The sequence below is a fragment of the Rhinolophus sinicus genome, linkage group LG06 (genome assembly GCF_036562045.2).
Source record: "Rhinolophus sinicus isolate RSC01 linkage group LG06, ASM3656204v1, whole genome shotgun sequence".
Lineage (NCBI taxonomy): Eukaryota > Metazoa > Chordata > Mammalia > Chiroptera > Rhinolophidae > Rhinolophus > Rhinolophus sinicus.
Genome location: NC_133756.1, coordinates 132,057,781 through 132,079,469, shown reverse-complemented (window position 1 = coordinate 132,079,469; position 21,689 = coordinate 132,057,781). Strand labels below are relative to the sequence as shown.

General features: G+C 49.8%; 2 protein-coding genes across 2 annotated transcripts in view; one reads left to right on the top strand and one right to left on the bottom strand.

Moving 5' to 3' along the window:
* SERGEF (secretion regulating guanine nucleotide exchange factor) overlaps positions 1-15,278 on the top strand; it is a 194,146-nt gene extending 178,868 nt beyond the window's left edge. Inside the window, 2 exon segments of the mRNA XM_074336098.1 lie at positions 14,914-15,147; positions 15,150-15,278. Of these exon segments, the coding sequence (XP_074192199.1) occupies positions 14,914-15,147; positions 15,150-15,256 (341 nt within the window). The 3' untranslated portion in view covers positions 15,257-15,278.
* Positions 15,279-20,076: 4,798 nt separating this feature from the next.
* Positions 20,077-21,689, bottom strand: part of KCNC1 (potassium voltage-gated channel subfamily C member 1) — a 45,672-nt gene continuing 44,059 nt past the window's right edge. Inside the window, exon 4 of the mRNA XM_019746606.2 lies at positions 20,077-21,457. Coding sequence (XP_019602165.1) covers positions 21,393-21,457 — 65 coding nt within the window. The 3' untranslated portion in view covers positions 20,077-21,392. The remainder of the gene's footprint in view (positions 21,458-21,689) is intronic.

Genomic DNA, 21,689 nt, shown 5'->3' with positions numbered 1-21,689 from the left:
TGGTGGAGGTGGGCAAGTGTCAGCCATGCTTCTCTGAAACTTACTGTTTGAGCAAAAGCCTGACCTTGGCATGACACCACTCAGATTATGTCCTGTGCCTTCCCCTCCTAAGGTATGGGGACTGAGCGCCACACCTCGCACCTCACTTCAGGTGGACAGTTCTTGTTTTCTGTTTTGGCTCACAGGTGTTTGCAACACCCCTTGTACCCACTGGAATCATTGAACTTCTGTATTTCATAGGGGAATAGAGACCCAGAGAAAAAACTACTTGCCAGAGGTCACCAGTGATACAGAGGCCATAGGGGTTAAGAACTTAGGATCTGGAGACAGACTGACCTTGGTTCCAGTCCTGGCTCCACCATTTAATTTTCAGGTGAGCCTGGCCCTCAGCTTCTTCAAGGGTGACATAGTGACCCTGAGCATTCCTCCCCTATTTGGCTGTTACGGCTGGGAAATGAGCTATGGAAGTGATACAGGAGAGTTCCTGGTATGTAGTAAGTGCTCAGGAAATGTTAGTGATTGAGAAATTGGTAATTCCTTAAAAATGAGGTCTGTCTCTTTCACCCTTGCTCCATCCTCCTCCTCTCTTCTTGTACACATGAGGCGCCCAGACAGTACTTTATCTGGAATTGGTAATAAAAGGATGTTTGCTAAAACGGGATGAAGGCATGGATGCTCAGAATAAAGAACTGTCCACACTGATGGGCTCTACATGCCTGTTGAGTGTTTTCAGCTTGTGTGCCGTTTGGTCTCCATAGGGCTGGAGCCAGGCCAGGCCCAGAGTCTGCTCTGTGTAGCTCAGCCCACACAGTAAGGTGACCTGCTCATTCCGGTCCTGTACCTCGCTGCCCTAAGGCGGGTCTTGTACTTCCCAGGGCAGGTGGGACAGGTGGAGTGGATTCCTCCTGACCTTCGGGCACAATATATGGTGTTAATAGTAATGAATAGGTAGCTTGACAATATACAGAAGGTTTCCATTCCCTCTCACACGAGCCTCACTGTAGCACTGGGATTGTCAGGAGTAATATCTGCACATCGTGGCTGAAGACTCTGAGACTCAGTCCCAGGGACGGCTGGCCCACAGGCACACAGCCGGAAGAGCTGGAGCAGGGGCGTGGGGCTGTCTTCTTACTCCAGCTCTCGTGGTCTTTCCACCGAATGAAGGTTCTTTGGGTCTGTAGTTCTTCCTAGGATAAGATCCCAGTAAAGTAAGGAGCACAGAGCTTGCAGTCAGAATGCCTTGCTTTTGGGTCACGACCCCCTCACTCACCAGGGCGTAGCTCTTCAGTGAGCCACCCGTCTTCTAGACAGCACGCCCCCGATCTTCCTGCCGCAGGTTTGTAGCAGGGCTTCGCAAAGTCTGAAAAGCACCACCTGAGTGACTGGGCAAGGGCATTGTTGTGAGCGAAGGGTAGCTCCGCGAGGCACCGGGAGCTCAGTCAGGCTGGAGCCGTCAGCATACGTGTGGGTGTGGAGACTGACCTCGGACCACGTGCGGAGTCACTGGCACAAGGGCCCACACTGCTCCCCTAGGGCCATCTTGCCACACCCAGCGAACCTGGCTTTTCCCTGCTCTGAGTGCCGCCTTGGAATTCATTGTAAAGCATCAGATAAAGAAATGAATTTTTGAAAGAACTTTGTATATCAGTGAGTATTTTCTTTTTAAGTTTTTTTTTTTTGTTTTTTTTTTTAAGATTATATTGGGGAAGGGGAACAGGACTTTATTGGGGAACAGTGTGTACTTCCAGGACTTTTTTCCCAAGTCAAGTTGTTGTCCTTTCAATCTTAGTTGTGGAGGGTGCCGTTCAGCTTCAAGTTGTTGTTCTTTCTGTCTTAGTTGTGGAGGGCGCAGCTCAGCTCCAGGTCCAGTTGCCGTTGCTGGTTGCAGGGGGCACAGCCCACCATCCATTGCGGGAGTCGAACCAGCAACCTTGTGGTTGAGAGCTGGCACTCCAACCAACTGAGCCATCCGGGAGCTCAGCAGCAGCTCAGCTCAAGGTAAAGGTGCCGTGTTCAATCATAGTTGCAGGGGGCGCTGCCCACCATCCCTTGTGGGACTTGAGGAGTTGAACTGGCAACCTTGTGGTTGAGAGCCCACTGGCCCATGTGGGAATCGAACCGGCAGCCTTCGGAGTTAGGAGTATGGAGCTCTAACTGCCTGAGCCACCAGGCTGGCCCCTCAGCGAGTATTTTCAACAGTGTTAAATTTTTTTTTATGGAAGTAATTTATGATCATTGAAAAAAATTTGGTAGTAGAGAAATATTCTATTTAAGAGATAACAAACCAAGTGATATTCTTAAACCTCAGAAATACTCCTGTGGGCAGGTTGCTGTCCTTTAGATGGAGGTTTTTAGACCAATGGTTCCCCAAGCCCTGTAACACCTTCTGGAAGTTTAGCTACTGAGAGTAGGAGAGTAATTGTCCATAGAGGCTTCTAAGGACTTTAGTTCTACAGACTTTAGGTAGTTAGATATTTTACTACTAATAATAGTTGTTGGTGTTTGTCGAGTTTCTTCCAGGTAACAAACCACTCCTTCATAGATGTTCTCATTTGCTTATTTGATCATTACCAGAATCCTGTAAGGGAAAGTAAACAAGTATTATTTCCCCATTTTTGCAAATGAGAAGTTTCAGCCCCAGAGAAATCAAATAATTTTGATTTCTAGATTGTACATCTAGGAAGTAGTAGAGCTACTGACTTCAAATGAAAGTTTGGCATAAAGAAAGCAGAAGGCACCTAGTAAATATCTGTGAGTGAGACCCCCCTTGTAGGAAAGGTGCTAGAACACATCTTGTCCAGTGGTTTTCAAACTGTGCTCTGGGAATCCCTAGGATTCCATGGAGCCAGGTGCGGGTAGTGGGAGGCTCAGTAGATGGGGGGCTCTGAGCCCTTCACCTCTGCTCCAGCCAGAGCAGCTTCAGTGTTGCCTGTTGGGCACATTGGGAGACTGCAGACATTTTAGCTCATCTAACTCCTGTTACATATCAGTGGTTCTCAACCCTGGTGTGCATCAGAACGGCCATGAGAGATCCTGACAGTTGGGCTCAGGTGAGCACCGGGACTGTGATTGTCAGTGAGCGCGGGGGGGCCCTCAGGCCGCAGTGTGACAAACCGTGGCCTACTTCTAAGAGTTGGGAAGGTCAGACCCAGGGAGAGGCAGGCGTTACCCTCAGTCATACAGGCACGTAGGCCCCACTAGGAGTCTAGTCCTCGGATGCCTCATCCACTGCCCTCCCCCCTGTACCACAACTACAGCTGAGTCAGAAAACAAATGGCACAGCAGAGAATAACAGAACGGTTTCCATAGCAATAATGCTTAGTGGTTTGTGCCCATCAGGACACCTCAGATAAACACTAACCTGAACCGTCAGCTAGAACCGTGTGCGTTGTTACCTACTTACTTGTCCCATGCGCTGCCCCGGCGGCCCCTCCACACACAGTTCCTTTGGACCGGTGATCCCTGTGGACGGCCTGCCCAGCGTTTTGACTTGGCTTCCTCTCAAGGGAAAAGTAAGCTTCTCCTGGGACAAGTGACATCTACTCATTCCTAACACAAACGTTAATTGAGCACCTTTTATGTACCCATAACTGTTGAAGTGTCCGGGATACCAACAGAGGGGTCGTGGGGCACGGGAGGAAGAGGGACAGCATGCTTTTATCATGTGCCCTTCAGCTGGGCAGCAAGAGAGACCAGAGCAAGGAGGGCTAAGACGTAGATCCATCCCAGCAGCGAAGAGCAGATGGGGAAGGGAACATGCGTGGACTGAGTGTGGATCGTGTCATGGGCTCTGTGCTGGGCACTTCACGTATCCACTTAGAAAGCAAAAGAAGGTAAAGGAAAGATGATTGTCCTTACTTACAGATGAAGACACTGAAACGCAGACACACATAGTACGTGAAGAGACAAGATCGAATCTATGCCTGTCTGGCTCCATTACTACTGAGCAGCAACCATTGTTCCCAAATTCTCTGGCTCTCTAAATGAGGACTTAAGATATGTACTGCCCAGCTGGCTCCTTCTCGTCTCAGGAAGGAGAGGGTCAGCCTACAGGCCGTGGGGTGGGTCTTTAGATCTGAGGTCTGCAGGTTCCCGACAGACGGCAGGTGCCTTCCACACGGATTGCCCCAGCTACCCCTCCACACACTTCCTTTGGATTGTCAGTGAGCGCAGATGGCCATCAGGCCACAGTGTGACAAACCACTGTGGACGGCCTGTCCAGCGCTTTGACTTGGTTTCCTTCTCAAGAACATAATCTCCTTCTGGGACAAGTGACACCTATTCATTCCTAAAACAAACATTTACTGAGTACCTTTTATGTACCCAGAACTGTTCTAAGTGCCGGGGGTACAGCAATTGAACAAAGTGAAATTGTTCTCATGGAGCTGTTCGTTCTAGTGGGGAGACAGAGAAATAGTATATGATTGGCAGCGGGGGTCGGGGGTGGGGGCGTTTACAGGCTAGGAAGGAAAATAAAGCAGTATGGGGGGATCGGAGGATGGGGTTGAGTGATCAGGGAAGGCCCTCTGAGAACATGGCATCGAACTACGACCCAAATGAAGTGAGAGGCAGCCGTGTGGATACCTGGGGAGAAGTGTTCAGGCAGAGGGAACAGCCAGTGCAAAGGCTAAAGCCAGAAGCAAGACTGGCCAGGAAAGAGGCCACTGTGGCTAGAGGGGCGTCTACTGAGTGGATTAAACTGAATCGGGCACAGCAGCAAACACAGAGCAGACACTCAGTAGGGATTTATTGAGTGATTGGAAACCCTGGGGAGAATTCCTTCTGAGCTTTGTGTCATCCGTGGCTTCTCAGTGAACTCTAGAACCCGAGTCTTCTAACGTGCCTGTCGATTCTTCTGGCCCTGCCGCTGGGTTCCAGAACAGACCTTCTTCCCCCCACCCTCCCTATTCCTCGAACTCCTAGCCTTCTCTCCTGCCCACTGGTGAGTCCCTCAGGCGTGGGGGAAACGACGTAGAGAGGCCGTGTTGGTGCCCAGGCTGCAGCTGCTCCTGGCCCCAGAGCCACACCTGTGCCCCTACCTCTACCGCTGTCCCTGAGAGATACCTGTGTTCATTTAATAAGATGACATTTCATTTCATGGAGACAACATGAACGTCTGGCCGGGCCCTGCACACCAGCACACGGGCCTGCCCAGGTGAGATGTAGTGTAGCAGCTCACGCAGAAACAGTTTAGGAGTGTACCTGGGCCGTGGGCTCTGTAAGAGTCAGCAGACTTGGACTCCAATGCTGCTAATGTGACCTCAGGCTGAATGGACAGAGTCAGCGTCAGGGACAAGGCCTGCATCGGGTTGGGCTCATTGTCTCTAGAGCCCTCGGCCAACTCTGGGGACCACACTTCTGGAGGAATGATGACAACCTGCAACCTACTGAGAGGAGGGGGCCCTGACTGGCCATAGAGACAGGCCACGAGGTCATACAGAGGGAAGACAATGTCCCCTGGAGATAAGAAATCTCAGAGGAGAAGAGAGCTACCTACAAACACGTAAAGGGCATAAACTCCGAAGGTGCCATGCTGTGCCCTTGCTGCTCCATCTGCCAGGGCCAGAGCCCTGCTGGCAGCCCCACTCGTCACAGCGCAGCCCTCGCACCTCGCCCCGGGGAATGCTGGTTTCTGGACCTCTCCCAGCCTCTGTTTCTTCATCCACAGAGCGTGATCACAACACCTCCTTCCCAGGACTGCTTTATTAAGTGAGATGGGTCATGCAACAGTCCTTAGGCCCTCAACAGTGTTAGTTGCTTTTTCTGTGATCTCTCCCAACACAGCCAAGAAGCCCAGAAATCCAACAGTTCTAATAGAGAACACAGATTTCAGAAAGACAGTCTGTGGGGAGGATTTCAGTTGTTTATAAAACAGGCCAACATGTTTCCACCTCATAAGTTCTAAATCCATCATCCCTAGCTCCCTAGATCTAAGAATAGTCACCCAGTGGAGCCAACGTGCCACAGCACGCTCTCTCCACAGGTGACTGAGGAAATGTATCCGCAGCAGCCACAGCACCTCCTACTCCCGGGGGTGGGGAGGGCTGGCCTCCGCCTCTCCCAGCGTGGCTGTTTCTGAACCTCTCCCAGATTCACTTTTCTCTCCCATGCAATGCTGATTCCTCACCGGGCTGTTCTAACCATGAAAAACGCAGCATCCACAGTGATGGAGGGGGAGGGGGAGAGCCCTGGGAAGGTGTGTAGATGGGGACCTTTGGCACAATACTGCCCCACTTGGGCTTCAGTTTCCTCTTATGTAAAGGGATAGAGATTGACAAAGAGAACTGAACATTTTGCGTTACAGGGTTCTAAAAGGTTCTAGAGCAGTCCCAACCTTGCAGCCTCAGAATGAGACTTATGAGGGCAAACCCAGACATTCGACAATTTTTATTTCCCATCTGCACCAAGGTCATTCCTCTGCTGGGTCTGTGGGAGCCAGCCTGAGGCCTTGGGTGTGTATTACTCGGGTCTTTGGCCTCCCCCTTCCTCCTCTCTCTCATACACATTCAGTCCTGATTTCCCAGGATCAGAAAGACTTTCGATTTTTCTCCTCCCAGACTCCGCCCACTGTAGGAATGCCCTCTCCAGCTGGGGGCTCAGAACCTCCAGGGGCAGGCCACCTGCTGCTCCAGGGCAGTTTTCCATCATTAGTGTTCTTCCTGATAGGGCACATAAATCGGCTTTCCGATGGCTTCTTCTCCCCACCCGTGGGCTTTCTTTTGGCTCTCTAGGAGAGAATAAGGCAGCTGTCTTGCTAACCATTGATTCATTCATTTGTTCATTCGTACAACAGGTATTTGTTGTGTACCATTTCAGGTGCTGGGATACAGCAGCAAACAGAACAGAACCCCTGCTCTCAGAGAGCTTCTGTTCTGGTCAGGAGAGATAGATAATAAACAAACGGTAAAAAAAATATAAAGAAATAAAGCAGGTGAAGAGATAGAGATGGGAGGGGTGTAGATTGTTATTATGTGGCGTTGTCAGGGAAGGTCTCTCAGATAAGGTGACATTTGAACAAATACCTGTACAACGTGAGAGAGTGAATCTGTGGGATATCAAGGGCAAGAGCATTCCAGACAGCAGGAAGCGCAAGTGCCAAGGCCCTGAGGTCAGTACTGTTTGGGGAACAGGAAGTCAGTGTAGCTATGGGGATGGATGGCAGGACATGAGGTCGAGGAGGAAGCTGCAGACCAGCTGTTGTTTATCTGAGTGAGAGGAGTCAGAGCAGAGCAATGCCATGTCTGGCTTAGGTTTGAACAGCATCCCTCAGGCTCTGTGCGGAGAATAAACCCTGGGGGCAATCAAGGCAGCAGAGAGACCAGTTAGGAAGCCCGTGCAGGAGTACCAGTGGAGGTGACGGAGCTGTGAGGAGTGGCCAAATCTTGGCTGTGTTGGGTCTCATCGATGGTGGGGAGCAAGACATTGTCCCTGGGAGGACCGAGACCACGCGGTGTTTCCGCCGGACTCCCCTCACCCAGGCCAGCTGCCTCAGCATGAAAGAGAGCGTAGTTGTCCGTTGTGCAGACACAACACGGTGAGGACCCGAACCTCTTCTTTCTATCCTCGCGTTGCCACCCAGTCCTAGAACACTTGAGGAAGCCTGAATTCTGGGTTCCTCACTCTCTCTTCCTTGCTCACAGCAGGACCCTAGGGACCATCCCTCAATGACTGCCACGAGGGAAGGATCCTTGTGAGCTTGCGTGGCTGGACACTCAAAAGTTTTTCCCAAATTTTCTCGCCTCCAAGGCCAGCTGCATCCACAGTGACATTTACCAGCTTCCTGACTCTAGAGCCTTCCTCTCTGTGAGGTGCTCAAACCTCCTCTCTCTCTCTCTCTCTCTCTCTCTCTCTGCCTGGTCTTGCAGAAGAGCAGCCCTGACTAATGCTCTGGGGCTTTGTGAGGTCTTTGACAGGAGGAGACAAGGTGAACCATTAGTTGCCTGACTTTTCTGCCCCCCAACCCCTTGCCTCCTCCTCCTACCCCCCACCAGATGCAGGAGCGGGCAGGGCTTCTGCGGCTTCCTCCTCGGCCCCAGCTCTCACACGGGCTTGGTGAGGTTTCTGCAACCCTGCAGAGTGCTTTTCTCACCCTCTACAGCTCTTGCCTTCCATCGCTGATCTTGTCCTCACACAGGTGGGCCATTACTAGGTACCTTTCCTTCTTTACCCAGGGAGCAGGGGGTTTTGCTAGAGAGGAGCCTATATTAACAGAAGTAGCAATCCTGGTGTCAGACTGCCTGGTCCGACTCCTTACCAGCTATGTTACCTTGCACAGTTCACACCACCACTCTGGAAAATGGGGGTAATATTAGATTGTACCGTGCAGGCTTGTAATGGGGATTCAGTGAATTAATACTTAAAAAGCGCTTATCACAGGGCCTGGAATACACTCAGTAGTCAATGTAATTTTATTACATTTTCACATGGTTTGCACTAGTGAAGGAGCCTAAGATTTGGGAGTCCTGGATTTGAGTCCTGACTAGAATGGCCCTGGCCCTGGTCCGTGGATTTCTAGTTGACCTCTCTGAGCCTAGTTACCTCATGTGTACAGTGGAGATGACCCCTTAGAGGAGCGCTGTGGGAATTAAGATACACTTGTCTGAACCTGAGAAGCACCAGCCCTAGGGTGCAGCCCTTTAGCGTTATGATACGACATGGCAGCTAGAGCTCCAGCCATCACATCCACATTCCCAGTGACAAGATACAGGGACAAAGAAGAATAGGCAAAATGTACCTGCCATCTATCTTTGAAGGCAGGGTACATAAGCTATTACAGAACCTGTCAGCGTGCACCTCGCTGGCCACACCCAGCTGCAAAACTTTGGGCAGTCTTCATTCTGTGGTTCAGGGACAATCAGGAAGCTCTGCCACACACGTTCAGGTGTTTGTCCCTCCTTGGCCAGGCCCTCCAGCAGAAACACTGCCCCCTCCCTATTGTTGGGCTGTAGTCCCAGCACCATAAGGCCCTGTGAAGACCCAGGATGCCAAGAAGCGCAGGCAGGTGCCACCAGGCCTGAACAGATTTCAGTGTTGGGTCTAGCCTGTGCCAGAGACCCCGCCAGTGCTGAGGTTCCGCTGCCTGCAGGGCTCTGAAGCTGACGCAAGTGTGGTGGGCCGTGATCTCCATCACTTGTCACAGCCTGGGTCAGGCCAAATCTGTTGAGCCCCGTGAGCAGGGGGCCTGAACTCTAGAGGCTAGGAAATCCCTCTGTAACTCCAGGCTCTCCACCCACGGCTCAGCCCTGTGCCCTGGGGCCAGTAAAGCAGATCTGGATCAATCAGGTGAGATTTCAGTCTTCTCAAGGACCTGGCAGGTGGCAGGCACGCTGCAGAGAACCCTCTGGAAAGCCAGGAATCATCCTGTGACTTACCTGTTTTGAAAACTGGGCGTTCCATATTCCAGTTAGCATAAGGAGAGAGAATTCTTCCTCTTCCACATGAAACCAGCCCACATAGGAGCTGCTTGCTGAGTCCAGAGGGACGTCCCATCTCCACTGTGCCCCTGAAAAGTTGCCCCTAAGTGAGGGGGGGGGGGCTATTCTAAACTGCTGGAGGAGCTCAGTACTTAAAGATGTCCTGTTGTGAATCCTTCTGGTAAGCACATAGCCAATCTTTCCCTTTCCGAGTTTTTTCCGGGTTTTGCTATAGGAGGTTTCTTGAAAGTGCTCAGAACCCCCAAACTCCTTGGTTATTCCACCCGAGGCCTTCCCATCTGTTCTGGCCCTCTCTCTCCTCTGTCGCTTGCCCCTGGCATGGCCTTCCTTACCTCTTCCTCCTCTCCCCAGGATCTTCCTCATGTGTGGGTGTGAGCTGGCACCATGTGTTGGGCGTTACATAGAAAAGCAGCTCATGCCATCCTCCTGGCAGCCCTGTGAGGTAGGTGGAGGCGTCTGTACGATCCTCATGCAGTGAGTGGTGATGGGGGACCCGGGACAGCATAGCACCATCCATAGTATGTAGCATTATACTGGAGCCAGCCAGGTATGACTTATGGGCCACATCTGACCTGGGGCCTGTTTTGTATGGCCTGGCGAGCTCGGAATGATTTTTCAAGGGTTATAAAGAAGAAGAAGAATATGTAACAGAAACCAAATGAGTCCCGCAAACCTAAAATATTTACTATCTGCCTTTATAGAATAATTTTGGCAAGCCCTGGTATATATCATTGCTGAGTTTAATACAGATTCTGGAGCCATGCTACCTCATTCCTAGGCCTCCGTTTCATCATCTATAAAATGAGAATAATGTATAAAACACAGCCATCTCCCAGGGTTGTTAGAATTAAATGAGATAAAGACTCTAAAGCACCCAACCTCGAGTGAGCTTCTTTGGAAGTATTGGGGGAAGATACTTCTGGGCCTCTGCCAGGCCTCTCGACCCAGTGGGCATGAAAGCCTTGGCTCAAGGCCTTGGCTACCCCGGCCCAGAGCGTGGCTTCCTCCGAGCGCATTTCCTTTGGCAGGAGGAGAGGGACCTGCCAGCTGCCCGTGGTGCTGCGTCCTGCTGGTAGGTCAGCTCTGCCTTCCTCCCACCCCCATTCCTGCTGACTGTCAGCTGGTGCCACTCACCAGGGCTGGGCACACAGCCCACACCAGGTGCCCAGCTAGGTCGGAAGGTACCAAGCCTCTTCCACGCTCCTTCCTCGTGCCTCAGACCAACCTGGCTGAAACTCCTGCTTCTCTGTGGGAGCCGTGGCCTGGGCGCAGCCTCTCTGTGTGCATTTCCTCACTCGGGGGCCAAACAGGCAGACATCTGTGTTCCCCAAATCTGAGCTTTTGGCCATTGATTGCCTTCTCACTAGGGAAAGGGAAGCGGAAGGGAAATCCTGGGCCAGCCAGCCTCCCTCTGTTGAAAGAGTGGCCTGGACAACAGATTTTCAGTGAAATGTAAGTTATTGAATGGAAAGTAAAGATTAAAAAATTTGAATCGCTGAAAAACAAAAAAGGATATTTCCTGATTTGGATAGAGGTAGGCTTTCAATTCTTACAAGCAATGGTAGAAATGATAAAAGATCAATAAATTTTACTATATAGAATGAAAAAAAAATATGTTTTGTATCAAAAGACCCAAAACAAAATTTTAAGTCAAACTGAGAAATAAGATTTATGCCAGATATGACCGAGAAAGAATTCATAGTCTTAAAATAAAAATATTTAAAACAACAAGGCTCTTAATCAATAAAACAATAGCAAATATTGATATAGTACTATGTGCCTGGCACCATTCTAAGTTTTTTATACATACTTATTCATTTTCTCCTTGTAGACAAGTTTATGATAAAGGCACTTATTACTATCCCCATTTAAAAGATGAGGGAACTGAGGTACAAAGAGGCTAAGTAACTTGCCCAAGGTCACTCAGCTAATAAATGGAGGAGCTGGGATTTGAACCCAGGCCATCTGGCTCTTGGGTCTGAGCACTTAAACTCTTCTATACTAAAAAGGAAAAAGATACGAGGCAGACAACATACAAAAGAAGAAATATGAATACCTGAGAAAGATAAGAATTAATTTTCAATTTCAATGGTAATCACAAAAGTACAAATTAAAAGAATGAGATACCATTTTTATATTCAAATTAGGAAAGATTCTTAAACATCGTCATAACTTATAAATACAGGCAATGCTGGAGTGAAACGGAGATTCCCACAGATTGGTATATCAGGTGGCCTTTCTGAAAAGTATTCAAGCAGTATTTAAAACAGTACTTAGGAATATAAAAAATGTCCATACGCTTTGACTAGGAATTCCCATTCTAAGAATCCAATTTGAGAAAATAATTAGAGAGATAAACAAAGATTCATGTATAAAGATGTTCATAGGAATGTTATGCAAAATAATGAAAAATTAGAAACAACCTACTTATCTAACAGCAGGATACAAGTTAAGGAAATTGTTTAATCTCCGTAATGGACAATAAGGCAGTTATTTTAAATAAATCTGTACAGGGGTGGCCGGTTTGTTCAGTGGTTAGAGCGCAGAGCTCATAACACCAAGGTCGCCAGTTCGATTCCCACATGAGCCAGTGAGCTACGCCCTCCACAACTAGATTGAAAACAGTGACTTGACTTGGAGCTGGTGGATCCTGGAAAAACATGCTGTTCCCCAATACTCCCCAATTTAAAAAAGAAATTCATTAAATAAATAAATAAATCTGTACCACAAAAGACACCATAAAACAAAGTGAAGAGACATCACAGACTTCTGGGAGAAGACACTTGCAATGCATTTAACAGCAATGAATTATATAAACAAAAGATACACAAAGAAAACCTGCAAATCAATAAGAAAAAGGCAAACAACCCAAGAGCAAAGCAGGCAAAGAAAGTACATAGGAAGTTCATAGAAGAGGCAACTTAGGGCTCATGAACATAAAGCGATGCCTGTCTCACTCATAATCAGGGAAATGCTCATGCATTAAACGTACTTATCAGACTAACAAGAGTCTAAAGGCAAAGACAGAGGGAAACAAATTCATTGCTGATGCGACTATACCTGACTGCAGCCATTGTGGAGAGCTGTTTGGCCATGCCTAATAAAATTAAATGTGATTCCACTACGTTCAGACACCTCTAGGGATTAACCCTGCACAAACACCAATTTGTACGAGACATGTTCATTGCAGTGCAGTTTAAAATAGCAACGATATTAGTATTATTGTGTCCTATAATATCACATATTATATAGTATATTATCTCATGAAATAGCAACAATTATCATTAAAGAACTGGAAATGGATAAGGGAAGGGAAATGGGTAAGTAAAATATGATGTATACATCATGGGATACTGTATACAGTGAGAATGAACTAGATCCATAACTATCAGCTCAGATAAATTTCACACCAATGCTGGGTAAAGAGCAAGTCATAAGAATGATACATATTTGGATGATATTATTTATGTAAATCTTTAAAACAAACTAAAAATATTACATAGTATTTAAGGACATATATGTAGAAAAATTAAACGAGCATGCAAATATTGTATGCCAGCTTGATTGATTTATTTCTTTAAAGGGAAAAAAAGTTGACACAAATATAGCAAAATGTTAACTAATGTCCTAAATCTGGATGGGGATATTGTGTCTTTTTGTTAAGTTATTTTTTGTACCTTTCTGAATATTTTGAGCTATTTCAAAATTTCAAACACATTATTATTATTATTTAAATTTTATTGGGGAAGGGGAACTGGACTTTATTGGGGAACAGTGTGTACTTCCGGGACTTTTCCAAGTCAAGTTGTTGTCCTTTCAATCTTAGTTGTGGAGGGTGCAGCTCAGCTCCAGGTCCAGTTGCCGTTACTAGTTGCAGGGGGCGCAGCCCACCATCCCTTGCGGGAGTCGAACCGGCAACCTTGTGGTTGAGAGCCCGTGCTCCAACCAACTGAGCCATCTGGGAGCTGAGCAGCAGCTCATTGACTTCATTCTAGTTGAGGAGGGTGCAAATCCCTGGCCCATGTGGGAATCGAACCAGCAGCCCCGTTGCCCAGAGCTTGTGCTATAATCAACTGAGCCACCCGTCCACCCTTCAAACACATTATTTTTAATTTACTTTTGAACAGTTTGCAATTCCATGGAGAAACGTTTGTGTTATATAATGGTAAGGGATAAAATACACACAAATATTTACAAATTTCACAAATTAACATTTGAAAGAGATACCTAAAATATTCATAGCAGAGGGCAAGATTCTGGAAGTCTGTGTTTTTTTTAACACTCTTTCCATATTTTCCACTTTCCCCTCTTTTTTTTTTGCCATGAAGATGTATAACTTTTATATCCAGAAAAAAATGATTTAAACGACTACAGAAAAATGTGAGTGAGTTTAGACCCTAGGAAAGGATCCCACACCCAGGGGGGGGTCGTATGGTGGGTGGGGAGCATCTCGGGCTCTCGGAGAGACCGGTGCTGGCTTGGATGCTGGCTCTGATGTTTTCTTGTGTGTGTGGCTCTGAGTTCATTCAGTCTCTTATCCAGTCAACAAACCCTTATTGAGCACCAACTGTGTACCAGGCACTGTGCTGACGATACGGCAGTGAACAGAACATATGAGTTCCTTTGCTCACCGTAGAGCGGACGGTCTAGTGAGGAGGGCATAGTGAACACATCACCACACAAGTCCTCTTCGTCACCTATGAGGGGAAAGTACAAGGGCAAGAACACGACTGAGTTGGATTGGGTGGCTGGGGAATCTGGCCTCTGAGCAACATTGTTTTCAACTGGAATCTAGAGGACGAGGAGTTCCGGAGCCCAGTAAAGCAAGGACTTCTAGAGAAAGGAAGGCCCCAGGGCACATTAAAGGAACGGAAAGCAGGCGGGGCTCTGGAATGCCGCGGGTGGGGGTAGAGCTGTGCGAGGGAAGGCCCACGAGATAGTCACAGGCCAAGGAAAAGCCTTTAAAGGCTGTGCACATCATTGAAGGGTTTGAGCAGGGCAGTGGCGTGGTAAGATTTGCAGTCCCAGAGAGCCTTTGAGGCTCTTTTTAGGTTGGAGTGGATGGTGAGCAGCCCCGTTAGTTAGTTGGCTGTTGGCAGGGCCCAGACGAGGGAAAATGGCGTCAGGATCGGGTGATGGCAGAGGAGCTGGAGCGAGGTGGAAGGATTTGAGATATTTTTGGAGACAGAGTTGGCAGGTCTTAGGTCATGTGTTGGGGGGGTGACACCGAGGGCAGGGCCAGAAGGGAAAGCCAAGTTCGGGTCAGGAGCAGGTGTGGTTAGGAGGAGTGGCACACTCTGAAACTAGAGCAGACTTGGGAGGATGGGATGGAAGTCAGCATGCCACCGAGTGTTGCTGAACTTTGGTTTCTGCATGTATAGATGGGTTTATGATGCTACCTACACGCCCAGGGTGGGTGTTTCACCCCCTTACCCAACACCCACACCACTTCTCCAGCAGTCTTCCCTCTCCTTCACAGGTGGGGCGTGTTACTCCTGGGGCTGGAATGAGCATGGCATGTGCGGGGATGGCACTGAAGCCAACGTCTGGACCCCAAAGCCCGTGCAGGCTCTGTGGTCATCGTCGGGACTCCTTGTGGGCTGTGGGGCTGGCCACTCCCTGGCCCTCTGCCGCCTGCCAGCCCTCCCTACTCCAGGCCAGCGCCCCAAGGTCACTGGGCCTCTCCCGGATGCCACCGAGGACGCCAAATCTCAGATGTCATGGACCCAGAGAGAAACTGGAAAGAAAGACGACGAGAAACCTCTACCCAAAGCCAACCTGGCAGGAGCAGAAATGGGGAGCTTGTGACAGAGACCATGTAATAAAGTGGTTTTTCCCGTTCAAGTGTTCCCAGAGAATTGCTTTGTCAGGTTGTGGGGTTGGCCTGACAAGGGCTCGGGAGGCACTACGGTTGGGCTGACCACAGGCTGGAATGCTGGGAGGCTGCCTGCCCGGTGTCTGGAGCTCAAGGAGACAGACATTCTTTCCATCCAGCAGGTGAGAATGGGGGTTAGGTCCTCAGGAAAGGCCATGGAAAGTAGCAGGAAGGCTCCAGGCTGTCCCTGCCTGGTGAGGACAGAACAGCCAGCCCTAACCCCAGTGGTGGTTGTGGTCCAGCTGCCTTTGATTCAGCAAGATGAAGGGTTCCTAGGCCACGCCTAGAGCAGCCACATGCCTCTCCTAGGGTTTTATTCTCAGGGCCCAGAGCATGTAGCTTGCTGGTCCAAGGATATCAAGATGTCAAGATAGCTGGCTACCTGGGCAGGAAGGGCTGACTGCGACCAAGGCAGAAGGCTCTGGAGTGGGGGTGGAAGGAAGTGCAGATGAATAAGTGGCAGAAGAGACAAGACTTCTGGAAAGACCCAGCAGAGGAGACCCCTGGGACCAAAGAATCCAGAATCTAGAACTCATCCTTCTGAAACTCTTAGAAGACGGATGTCTTCATCTGAGCCAGGCAGGGTTCTGGAGCTAGTCTGTGTGACTGTCATTGCCAGGCTGTGTAGTTTCAGGTGAGGGATAGGCCACACATGGAAAGGAGAGCCTGCAGGGACAGCAATGTTAAGACGTCTGCCACCTGGCCCTAACTTCTGCAGGAGGAGGGCCTTCGGGTGAAATGGGGACCAGGCCAGACCCTGAGCCCTTGGCTTCCCCGGGTGGCAGCCATGGCTTGGGGGGACATGGCACCTTTCTAATGTGGTGACAGCGGGCCTTTGGCTAGAGGGTTTCAGAAAGCAGCTTTCCCTTGGGGACTATGTGGCCGTGTCACCAGCTAGCCAACCATGTCTGTGGCCTGTCCCACAGTGCCTTCCCTTTGTGAGTCAGGACAGGCTTTGGGTCTGTGAGGGCTAGGCTCCAATAGCTTTTGGAAGTGACAAAATCCCAGCACTTCCAAGCTGGAGGACTTGTGACAACCTAGCATAGTGGCCTCCAGCTGCCTTTGTTAGAGCTCCAGAAGTCTCCTGAGAACCCAGTGGCCACCTGTGGGCTGTGGGTAAAGGAAGACCAAGTGGACAGAGGTCAGGGTCCCCACTCTCCATCTGATTCACAGCAGCTTTCTTTTAATCTATATTATGCATTTGACTTCAGGTAAGAGTTCACATGACAAGGAGTCTTTGAGAAAGGTTTAAAACCACTGATCTTATCCAATATTTCCATTGTTCATATGGGAATACCGAGGCCTAAAAACGGGCAGGTAGCATCTCAAGACGGTATATGTCACTCCTAGCCCTGCGTCCTGACTGGGAGGTGACCCATCCAGGGCCTTGAGCCAGATAAGAGGCAGCCTTAGGATCAGGAGTGGGTTCTGCTCAGGACAGTGGGGAGGAGGCCCAGCCTAAGCTTCCTGGGCCTGAACCTAGAGACTGCCCATAGCCATCAGCTGACCTTGACCCCCAAGGCACAGAGTTCTTCCTGCTCCCAGTGTTGTGCTCTAGAAACATTGCTGCCCTGGCCAGCAAAGCCCTAGGTCTGCCGCCTCCCAGAACCCGTGCAGCCCCAAGCGCTTCTGGAATGGGAGGAAGCATCTCTGTGCACTCTGAGCTGGGCTTGCCAAGGTGACCAAGCCCTCAGAGTTGAGCCATCAGATGGCCCTGAGATGACCCATGCTGGAGCAAGCCCACCATTAATGCCACCACCCACCTGCTGGGTGTTGTCCATCAGACACACAGGCCAGAGAGCAGTCCCACCTGGGACAGCGCTCAGGCCCATACCTCCGAGACACGGCTTCCATTCACCAGGAACCAACACACCCTCTCACAGCGTGGCAGTGCAGAGTTCCCTCCTAAGGTACCTCTCTCAGCACCTGCTGGAAGAAACCGAAATCCCAAGTCCTCTGCTTCTGAGCCCTAATGCCTCTTCTGAGGCCTTGTGGGCCCAAGAAAGAAGCGTCTTGGGGCTCCTTCCCAGCCAGAAACAGGGTCAGGGGGTACATCAGCCCTAAGCCTGAGCCCCTCACTCAGAACCTGAGGCATACCCTTCTTGGAAACGTGCAGAGCACAGGTAACTCACACATGGAAGAGTGAATGGCTCTTGGCTCTAGAAGACACCACAGACTGTCCCGTCACCTCGAGTTCCTCCATGTTGCCCTTCCTCACAGTGGCAGACAGGCTTTCTCCAAGTTAGTTCACCAGCTGGAGCTCATGAGTTCCTGAAAGCTCCAGGGGGTGAAGGCGTGTTGACAATGTCTCCCAGATTCTTTTCTGGACCCTTTAATCCCTACTGGTCTTTCTCAGACTTGTAGATATCTTAGCCCATCATTCCTAATAGACCCTGAGCTCTTCGAGAGTGAGGGACCAAGTTTTGGTCAATTCTGGAACCTCCTCACTAAGGATGGGTCCTGGTATAGAGCGAGTGCCCAATACATGTTAATGAAGGAACTGGCCACTGTGCCCTTAAAGTCACCAGGGAGGGGGGAGGTTAAATGAATGGGTGCTATGACCCCCTCGTCTCCACCAATCCTCTGCTTGTATCGCTCACAAATGTTTGGTAACTATTCTATGGCTAGCACACCCATTCCACACTCACGTAATGGCGCTGTCATCCCCCCGGGCAGCTCATGGACCACAGGAGCCACCATGAGAAAACACCCATTCATTTTTAAAAATTACTTTTTTTTCTGATAGACTAAGTAAATTGGCCCTCCTACTTCTCTTGGCACTTTCTTCCACGGGAGAAGGAGGAAAGTGAAGAGGGGAGTAGGAGCCTGTTGTGTGCTCACATGCCTTGGGCCTAGCCCCTGGAGTAATTAATTGTTGATGGTCCACCATATAGCAGGTGTTAGTAGGATGTTGACACCCTAAACTACTATGCACAGTCTCCCTTCCCAATTGTAGGCACCCCGTCTTTCCTTGACACCCTCACCACCTTTGGTCCCAGTGGGCCATCGGACCAAACCTATATAAGCCTGTACTTGGGAATGGCGACTCCATGTCTCGGCTCAGAGTGAAGCCCTCCACCAGGCCCCCAGACATCCACCGCTTCTCAGTGAGGTGACTTAGTGAGAAATCAGAATTGGGAGTTCGCAGGTTGATTGGGAAATGGGGGAGGAGGTATGAAAGGGAGGGCGTTCTAGGGCCTAAGGTGCATATGTGTCATTGCGTATGTGACTGGAGCACAGAGGGAGGTGAGAGTTGGGAGAGAGAGGCCTTGGTAGCCAATTTAAGGAGATTCGGCTTCATTCTTGGGGCAGCAGGGTGTTTAAGCAGAAGAGTGAGGTGGTCGGGTGACGTGTGTGTGTGTGTGTGTGTGTGTGTGTGTGTGTGTAAAGTTCGGGGCAGCATGTGAAGTGGCCCCTCTGTCGTACATGGCCCTTCATGGAGGAGAGCCGGAGGCCAGGGCCGGAGGGTCCTGGGATGCAGGAGGGTTCCTATCAATTCCACCTCCAGCCCCAGGAACAGCGTCACCTGCACTTGGAGTCAGACCACCTGGGTTCAAACCTCGGCTTCATCGTTCCTGTGGCTTTGGGCCAGTTACTTTGTGCCTTGCTCTCTTGCCTCTACAGTGGGCATGTTGAATTATTGTAGGCCATCATTAGACACCTTTTCTCAGATGCCCCACACATAGCAGATGCTCAGTGTATGTTAATCTCCTTTCTCCAGTAGCTGCTGTGTCCCTGAAAACTCATATTCCAAATGGCTTTGTGTTAAGTCCACCAGAGGCACGTCCTCCAGCCTGGAGCCCAGGCTGCTTGGCTTCTGTATCCTGATGCTTGTGAATGGCTGTTACATACACAGTGGGATCTGACAGGCCTTTGGCTGCAGGACCCCTGGGCATGGCCTTACGGGACTCACTGCCCCACCGACCCCCACCCCTTGATTCCCAGACCACAAAGGGCCCCGGGAAGTTGAGGCAAATGCTAAGGGGATGAGAAACTGTTAGATGGGAATTGGGCCCCCACCTTCAGCTCCCCCCCCCCATCTGATCTTTGACTCATGCCAAGCTGGGAGGCGTCAAGGGAACTGAAATGAAGGGGAGACCGACACTCACTTGCTTGTGGCCTTGGGCAGATCACTCCCCTCTGTGGGCCTCCGTTACTCATCGGTAAAATGTTCAGAGGTTCACTGCCATGACTGTTACGGGCTTTTCCACCTGAACGTTCCTGGATTCTCTAATGGACAGAAAAAAGTGGGCACCCCATTCCCCTACTCTACCCCCAACCAAAACCAAGTGAACAACGCAAGCAAACTGATCCCCAGGAGAGGGCTCCACCCCTTCCTTCCAAGACACCTCTGGGCTGAGTAAGGGGTGTGCAGTGAGGTGCTCCACCAGACGGCCCAGCGAGGGTGCAGCCGGGTAAGGCCCCCGGACCTGTCCGTCATACCTCTGCTTCCGGCTCCATCAAGCTCAAGAACTGCACTGAGGGGAGGTGACTGTCGTCTGCATGGGGGCTGGGAGCTGACATGGCCAGATTCAAGGAGTCAGGAATATGGCATGACCATGGAGAAGTTTCCGTGGATCCCTAGAGGATGTGCTTGTCTTAGGTCAGATCCTTGCACGCCCAGTCCTTCCTGAGAGCTGCCTCCCTCCTCCCGGCCAACAGGATCTGCAGGGGCCGTCTAGAGAGCAACTGCTTCCCTTGGGCCTGACCAGAGGCCCAGAACTGAATTGCGACACTGCCTGAGGCAATAAAAACCCAGATCCGTGCTTCATCTCAAAAGTCAGCTTTTTATTATCCGGGGCCAGGGCCCAGGGCGGGGAGGGTGTTGAGCTAAAGCAGCATTGTCTCTTTCCAGGAAATGTTGCGAGCTGCAGTGAAAGCTCGAGATGTTGCATTTTTTTCTTCAACTCAAGTATGTGTTTTTTTAAAAATATCATCCTTCCCCACCCCCACCACTAATTTTAGAATCAGACCAAAGCCAAGCTACTGTCCTCTGTTTCTTTTGGGAAAATACTATATTTATTCGAGATGCAGAAGTTATGTCTCTGCAAACCTTCGATTGCTTCAGGAAAACAAATCTGCTTTAGACTATACAGAAACCATGATACAAAATTTATTTCATGCTAGAATCGCTTTGCATAACATTGGGCATGCAGATTTTACTCTGAAGTACTAAATTGCATACAGTGCCAGGTTGTGCCTTAATCAAAGTGGAGAGGGCCACCCCTCCCGTGGTCCTGATCGTTTGGTGCTCTAAAGAAACACGTGGAAAATCCATATGGTGTTGATTATTTACTCTGAACAATTTGTTATGAAAGGTGGTCACACTGGATCTACACACCAAAAAGATGAGAAAATCAACCTAGACTAGCCACTGTCAGGGGTCTTGGGGCGACGTCCGCTGGGTCACAACCATGCCAAACAGAGGAGGAAGAAGGCGGCAGTGCGAGTTTCCATAATTCTATTTGGAGCAAAGTTCTGTTTCCGCGTGAGAGATGGATTATGAAGGTGAGGTCAATATGACCGATGAGTGACCGACTGCCCTTTTTAGACCCTTTCTTCTCGATCTTGTGTACAAAAAGGGAAGTAAGATGTTCCCCATTCCCACCCCACTCCCCACCCCCGCGCTTCCCCTGGAAATGTACAGGTTTCTACCGAATGCCCTTACAGTCTGGCACCAACAACGTGTGTAAAAGTAAAGAGCTTTGAAAGAAAAGAGAGGTCTTTTGCTTTTTGCTTTTCGTTGTTGTTTGGGGTAATCATACAGTTGCAGGGGGTGAGTAGGTTTGGTTTGCTGGGTTTTCTGTTTATCTTCATGCAAGTCATGCTAAGGAACCCCTCCGCCCCCCCCTCCCCGAATAAAATAAAATTTTAAAAAATGAAAAGAAGGAAAAGAAATCCTCTACGGTCAGTTACCATTTGGCCGTAGAAAAAGCTACGTCCGTCCTAGTACAAGGCCTGGGCCCCTCGGACTCGTCCGGCAAACCTGCATGGCGTGAATTTACTCTGTCCGAGGGTGAGGAGGGGCTGCAGGTCCACCCAGATGGTTAATAGCCACCAGTGTCCTCAGCCAAGCCGCCTGGTCAAGTCACTCTCACAGCCTCTGTCGGCATATACTTAGCAATGACAGGGCTTTCTTTGCAAAGATCTGTATGTAAAGAATACAATTAACACTTGAGCTTCTCTTCTTGGCTTTCCCATCCCGCTTGGTACTTAGTTTTTAAGGAGGGAGGAGGAAAGACAGAACAGCCACATGCAGAGGCAGGCAGATTCTTCTCCAGCTGGCTTGGCTTTCCCATGCAGTGAGCCAGCCTAGCACGCCTCTTTCTCCCTCCTGGGGAAACGGGTAGAGTCCCTAACTCTTGTCCTACTCTGCACAT